Here is a 7286-nt window from a genome sequence, read left to right as displayed (position 1 = left end):
GGAAAACTTCAAACCTAGACAGGTCTGGTTCTAAGAGATGGGGGTGGGGTGGGGGGGGGGACTTACATAAATGGGGACTGTGATGATCGCTGGGGATGGGGGGGTTCTGGAGGTCTGCATGGAGGAAAGTAAACCTCTTCTTCAGTGTAGACATAAACCACGGCACCCTACCCTCTCACACAACCAGCTAAAGCAGCATACAGGGCCATATAGTTTTAGGTGCTAGGCATAAACACATCAGTCACAACAACACAACCACTTTTTTTATCACGTACCAGTGTCCGTCTTACTCACTGCCGCTCACTTCCCAAGTCCAAATGTTCTCTCTCTGATGTAAAAAAAAAAAAAAACCTGGCCGATTTTCTCCATCTTTCCATTTCAGGTCAAACGAGTCCTCCTCAAAACCTACACTCAATAACTAGATTGAGACTGTCTGACAGTTCTCATCATCATCATCATCATCATCATCATTAGTCCAATGTAAGCACAGGAAGGAAGTCGAAAGCAGTGACGAGTGAACCTATCGGAGATCGACGGCTTCTCTGAATGTCGAGCTGATTGGACACTTGGGAAGTAAGCGGACAATTGGGAAGTACGCCGGCCACTTCCCTGTGTCGGTTATCTAAGTATCTGATCGGTCATTCGCGTGGGGGGGGGGGGGGGTGCTAGGCCTCTAGCCCGCGGATACTGCTGTACGTGAAGCGCGTGCTGCCTCCGCTCAACCCCGTGTGTCCGTTCTCCTCTCCGCTCCTCGTCCCCCTTCTCCCGCCCAGTCCTCCCCCCGTCCCCGTCGTCCCTGTCCCCCCTCTACTGCTCATCCCCCCCCGGCCTCCCATCCCGAACCCCCCACCGCCTCCACCACCTCCGCCGCCCTCACCCCGGCACCTGCAGCACGTGAACGTGGCCAGCACGCCCTGGCGGAAGCGCTTGTTCATGAAGCAGTAGATGAGGGGGTTGACGCAGGCCGAGGTGTAGGACAGCAGGTGGATGAAGGAGATGGGCGCGCCGGAGAGGAGGCGGTCGGCGGAGCGGCGGTCGAAGGCCCGCCAGGCGTTGACGGCGAACACGGGCGTCCAGCACAGGAAGAAGAGGGTGACGATGACCAGCAGCATGCGGATCACCCGCTTCTTGGCCACCAGGTTGGCCGTGGAGGTGTTGCTGCACACCCGGCCCAGCTTGGCTTTGACGGTACCACCGCCACCGCCCCCACCGCTGTTGACACTACTGGAAGACGTGAGCTCTGCCGTCGTGGACTTCTTCTTCTTACTGGGCTGCAGGTAGCAGCCGTCGCTGTCTCCGGGTTTGATGCTGCCCATGCTAGGCTGTCTCTCTGTTCACGGACCACAACAGTAGACACACACAAATGAATACAGACTGAGCAGCCAGAGGCTATAAAACAACCACACATCATCATCATAAACTAAACAACCTCCCCAACCACATCAGACAGGCCAACAACCCTCCCAACGTTTAAACAGGCCCTCAAAACCCACCTCTTCAAGCTTGCCTTCACCGGTTAACCCTCTCCCCCTCCCCTTCCCATGTGTCCCCACTTTCTTCAATTTACCTTTTGTTTCTTTTTATTATTACTACTTGATCTTTTCAGTTTGTAAAGCGTCTTTGAGTGTCTAGAAAAGCACTATATAAGTCTAATGTATTATTATTAATATTATTAATATTATTATTATTATAAACTTGAAAGGTCAGCAAATCTTAACAGCTACACTTGGAACATTGGCACTAAGGTTTGTTAAGGTTTGTGTTTCATTCCTCCTATAAATGACGGTATTTAAGTTCGTGGATTTATACGATATATATACGTACCTCTGCTGGACTTCCTGTTGGTCATCTCAAACTTGATGCCCCTGTACAGCTCCATGGAGATCAGTCCGTAGGCTGTCATCATCATGATCCCCGGGACCAGGAAGAGCAGCAGGAGCAGGGAGACGTACCTGGGGACGCCGGACACACAGGTCTACCATGTTACCATAACAACGGTAACCAAAGCAACAAACGCATTTAAAAACGTATTTTCTTCGTTTTTATTCTCTTATCGTTGTTTTTTTATTATTGATGTTATTCTGTGCATGTGATTATGTTTTACTTTGTTTTATCTACTAAGTTATTTTATCTGGTCACTCGTCGCCTCTGTAAATGAGGGGAACCTCAGTGGACCTTCGAGTTGAATGAATGAATTTAGTCCATTATATTTTGGCCTGACATGACTGGCATCATGATATGCTCTAACTGACAGGTGATGAGTTCAAATACAAAAGTAAACTATCCTCTCCTGTATATATACTGTACGTCTGACTACCGTACTTGCCATACTGTATCTATCACTTATCACTATCATGTTATCTTGCATCACTTATTTTGCACTTCTGGTTAGATGCTAAACTTTCGAGCATTTCGTTCGTCTGGTACTTTGCAATGACATAACCGTTGAATCTAATCTAATCAAATCTAATCTAAAAGCTTTTTTATTTGTTTTTATTTAGGCTGGGAGTGGGAGGAGTCTGACGTGGAGCTCTCTCTCTCTCTCTCTCACCAAGACTGCTGGATGACGTCGCTGGGCCAGACCAGGCGACACATGTTCCCCGTGCTGTTGTTGACCCGGATGAAGGGCACCAGGGTGCTGGAGATGGGGTAAGGCAGCATGAGCAGGAAGGACACCACCCAGGTGGCGGAGATCACCTTGGCCGCGTGGGACTTGGTCTGCCAGGTGCGTGACGTCAAGGGGTTGCAGATGGCGCTGTAGCGCTCCAGAGAGATGGCCACTAGGTTGAAGGTGGACACGCTTACAGAGATACCTGAACAACGGGAGGAGAAGACGGTTTTTTATAATAATAATAATAATAATAACAACAATAATAATAATAATACCAACAATAATAACAACAATAATAATAATAACAATAACAACAACAACAATAATAATAATAATAATAATGATAATAATAATAATAATAATAATAATAATGATGATAATAATAATAACAACAATAATAATAATAATAATAATAATAATACATTAGACTTATATAGCGCTTTTCTAGACACTCAAAGACGCTTTACAAGCTGAAAAGATCGAGTAGTAATAATAAAAATAAACAAAAAAAGAATCAAAGAAAGTATAGGGGCCTAATTGAGGTAGTGCTGGGGACACATGGGAAGGGAAGGGGGAGAGGGTTAACTGGTGAAGGCGAGCTTGAAGAGGTGGGTTTTGAGGGCCTGTTTAAATGTTGGCAGGCTGTTGGCCTGTCTGATGTGGTAATGGAGGACAGGTTCAGATCACATGACTTAGTTTACAGATACCCATTGGAGGGATATGGATGCACTCTACCTAGTATTGTCTTACTGATTTGGTTTTGTGCAACTAAGTGTGTTTACAGGGTGTCATTAATATGTCATTTGGACGCTTGCCAGGTTAAGGTCACGATCCCAATCCTAAACCGCTTGTCAACTTTGTACTTTATGACCGTCTAGAGACAGAGGTAAGACCTAGCACTTCAAGGTAAGTTCCACACACACACGACGCAATCTGTTAACGACGGAGGTTAACAATCTCACAGAGGTAATAATAACAATGGGACCTATAAACACGTCCACATCATGGCCGGGTGTGATCCTAGCAGACCAGCACATAAACACGTTATACACAGAGACAAATTAGGTCATCAGGACAGCTGACATGATGTCACCGCAACGGCTAAATAACAAACAGATCAGCCGCCAACAGCGCGATGTAGGCCTACACACGGTGCACGAGAAAGTGAGGTTAGAGACCGAGAGTTCAAAGATTTGAACAATGAAAGTAGTTCAATCTAGCTACTTTAAAGTATATGTCTCTACCCAATCAATACATACTGTATCCAGACATACAATTGAATAAACTGTGGTGTGTTTACCTGTGAGGTGGAGATCAGAGTCATGATAGTCTTCAAGTCTTGTCTGTACACCACCAATGCTATTTCTTTCGATTTGTTTCCCTCCAAATTGAATCACCACAGAGACTTTTCAACAACAAACATCCTTTGGCTGTTTACTCGCAGTAAATAACTCTGTAAATCAGGCGGATGATGGGTGCAGTTTACAACGCCAAGGAAGGAAACAAGGGAACGCAGCCATCGGCGTAGACACAGATGACTTTATTTGGAGTCTCTCTTCACACCAGGCTCTAGGTTAGAGCCAAAATGGACACTTCCCAAGGTGTCTGTTCTGAATATCCCAATCTAAAAAAGTCCCTTTAACATTGATGTACGTACGTGTGATCATACCAGGTTGATGGGTCGTTAAGGTTGGGACGAGTTTATTTGGACAGAGCCTATTCAATCCCCTTTGAACCTGACCCTTTGAAGTAATGACGGTTTTATCTGTGTTCTTTCGTGTAACGTCAGAGGTCCAACTCGGTGTCGCGTAGCCATGCCATTATCTGTGTTGATGTACTGTATAAAGTTCAGACCCTGTTTTTAATTAACATAGGCTACCCTAAAAAGGATGAAAGACGTTAGAGAGAACTAACTCACACTGACATAAAAGTTTCCAATGGAAAGACTCTAAGACATCTATTACCAACAGTAGAAGAAGAATGTTTTTATTTGCCATGCAATCAACTTGTCAGTCAGTTGTTGGAATTTGGTATTTCTTTTCGCTCTCGGCACAGGGTCAGCTATAGTCGGCACCCCTGGAGCGAACATGTATGAACAAGGGCGTAGGTTTGGTCTCAGCCTTGGTAGGAACACAACATCGGAATGATGTCATATATGACTTATATATAATATATATGAAGGAGTTCGCTCAAATATTGGTAGGGACATGTCCCTACCGTCCATATACAGACCTACTCCCTTGGGAATAACTTAAGTTATTTTTTCTGAGTGGGGCAGTCATATTTTTCATTTTTATTTGACAGATACAGTGAAGATTTAGACAGGAAAGATGGGTGAGAGAGAGAGGAGGGATGACATGCATGATGTGTCCCCGGCCGGATTCGAACCAGGGACCCTGCAGTTACACAGTAACCCGCTACGCCACCTAAGCGCCCCTGAAGGTCAGTGTTTGACTCACCCATGAAGTACATGGCCACCTTGCAGATGCCACTGCCGAAGACAAAGTCCCTCATGAGGTTGGGGATGAGGGTGAAGGGCATGCAGAACAGACACAGCATCAGGTCGCTGGCGGCCAGGGACAGCAGGAACAGGTTGGTGACGGTGCGCATGCGGCGGTTCCTGACCAGCACGCCGATGATCAGGCTGTTGCCCAACACGCTGAGGAGGAAGATGAGGCTGTAGAGGAAGATACGCACCGTCTGGTTCATATCTGACAGAGGAGAGAGACAGACATGACGTCACCACCATAAACCAATGTTGGGTGTTATACCTTGAAATATGTTTTCAGTACTTGGGTCATTAGTCAAATAATTGATTTATTTCATGTTTCCGTAAGGTAAGATTGGATGAGCAAATCTTTTTTTATTGTCACTCACATGGAATTTCAGTTGTTCATCACAAATGCATACTCACAGAATAACAGAGTATGTCTTAATGACCCCATTGACCCCTGTTGTATAAACAGGGGTGCACATAACTTTTTGGGGCCAGTGCTCAGAGGAGCACCTAGGGATGCTGCTTGGTGCTCCCCGAGCTCGCGAGTCACGACCCGTCCCACAGGATGGATAAAAAAGGGATACATGGATAACTTATAGAAGCAAAACGACATTTATTCATAAATAAAGATGAACGAACAAATGATTGTGTGCAAAACAAAATAAACAAATGCAAAATCAAATGACTGCTCTTTAAGCATGAAAGTCTGTCAGACTCCTTTAAACACAATGAAATCAACTGACATCTCTTTAAGCACTAACTGAATGTCTGTTCTTTAAACACAATGAAATCAACTGACATCTCTTTAAGCACTGCTCTGTTCTGTAAACACTGAAATCAACTTTTCAACAAAAAGTTACAGCCTAAGCATTTATTTATGCTACAAGCTTAATCATCTTCATCACTGCTCTCTTTACTGCTGTTAATACTGTCCTCAATTTCAACCATGGTAGAGGATGTTGTAGGGCAGGCTATCACTTTAAATAGCTCATTATTTTGATTGTGCAACAAAGTCTTTTTTTTTTTTCTCTAATAGAATTCCCAACCATATCCTGGGTCAGGGGTCTATGTGCGATAATGAAGCTGTAAAACAAACGTCTGAACGTTTGAAAGCTTCAGAGAAAAGAAACGTGAAGTCCCTTGGTGTTGTTTTTCCTTTTAGCGACGAGTCGTTCGGGACTGAATTTTCACGTGGCGGCGCCGCGGCGTGATAACCGTGCGATACGCGGAATGAAAGTACGATTTACGATACTTTCCGAATGTTTTCGTGAGGGGAGTCGCCGTGGTCGTCGTCGGTCGACTGTTGTGATGGATTACTCGTCGGGGACGGCAAATAGTTACTTAGTGGGGCTTGCAGTGATGCAGCAGTCAGCAGTCAGCAGGTAGATTTTGAGGAAGTAAATTCCTCTCCCAGCGCTTCCAGCTGTTGGTGCGCAAGAGCGCGTTCATGCGGCTGATCTTCCGCGCAGGATGCATTTTGGCGACGCATGCGCACTGGCGCACCAGTTATGTGCACCCCTGTGTATAAAGCTACATGTTCAAGAACTCTCACTCACTGGTAAAATATGAATTCATTGAATTGATTCATTATGAATATTTACTTTATAATATCACTTTGATATTTAAGAAATTAGGAGTGCAGCAAAATAGTCGCCATAAGATACATAGAATAGACAAGAACAGAGCTGGAAATGGTCCAAACTCTAGGTGGATGCCTCACACAAAGGCGCGTTGAACTCGGCTTGGCTGTCCAAAGGGTCGCGTTGCCTGCAAGCGCACATTTCCGAAAAATATACAGTATGGTATTTAATCCATTCGCTGAACACACAGGTAACATATTTTCATGTAGGCATACACAATGAAATGGTGGTGAAGTTTTACGCATTTATTAGGATGATGCATATTATTACATGCAAGAGTATTTCACGGTACAATAATGTACCCTATAATATTAACCTGAGCATGTACTGTGAGTGAATTAAGAAATGTACCTACGTAAGACAGAAACAAGCCTACAAGACAGGTGGCAATCTTTTTCTTATTGTGCTTACCTTTTGCCTCCGGCGGTGGGTCATTTTCAATGTCGCACTCGGAGACATTCTTTATTCCGAAGTCGCATAATATCTTATACAAATTAGTGGAGTTTATGAGCATGTCGTGCAATGTAAATGTCTCCAT

General features: G+C 44.7%; 1 protein-coding gene across 1 annotated transcript; it reads right to left on the bottom strand.

Annotated features, from left to right (window-relative positions):
- Positions 1–665: 665 nt before the first annotated feature.
- On the bottom strand, positions 666–7286 carry cckar (cholecystokinin A receptor; the record flags this gene model as incomplete). The annotated part of the gene is made up of 5 exons (XM_080544138.1): positions 666–1330; positions 1825–1952; positions 2552–2813; positions 5071–5322; positions 7160–7286. The coding sequence occupies 5 exons, from the start codon at positions 7284–7286 to the stop codon at positions 666–668; spliced, it is 1434 nt and encodes a 477-aa protein (XP_080400264.1).

The sequence above is a fragment of the Nansenia antarctica genome, assembly GCF_963989245.1.
Source record: "Nansenia antarctica genome assembly, chromosome: 13".
Taxonomy (NCBI): Eukaryota; Metazoa; Chordata; class Actinopteri; order Argentiniformes; family Microstomatidae; genus Nansenia; species Nansenia antarctica.
This window is presented reverse-complemented; position numbering and strand designations above follow the sequence as displayed.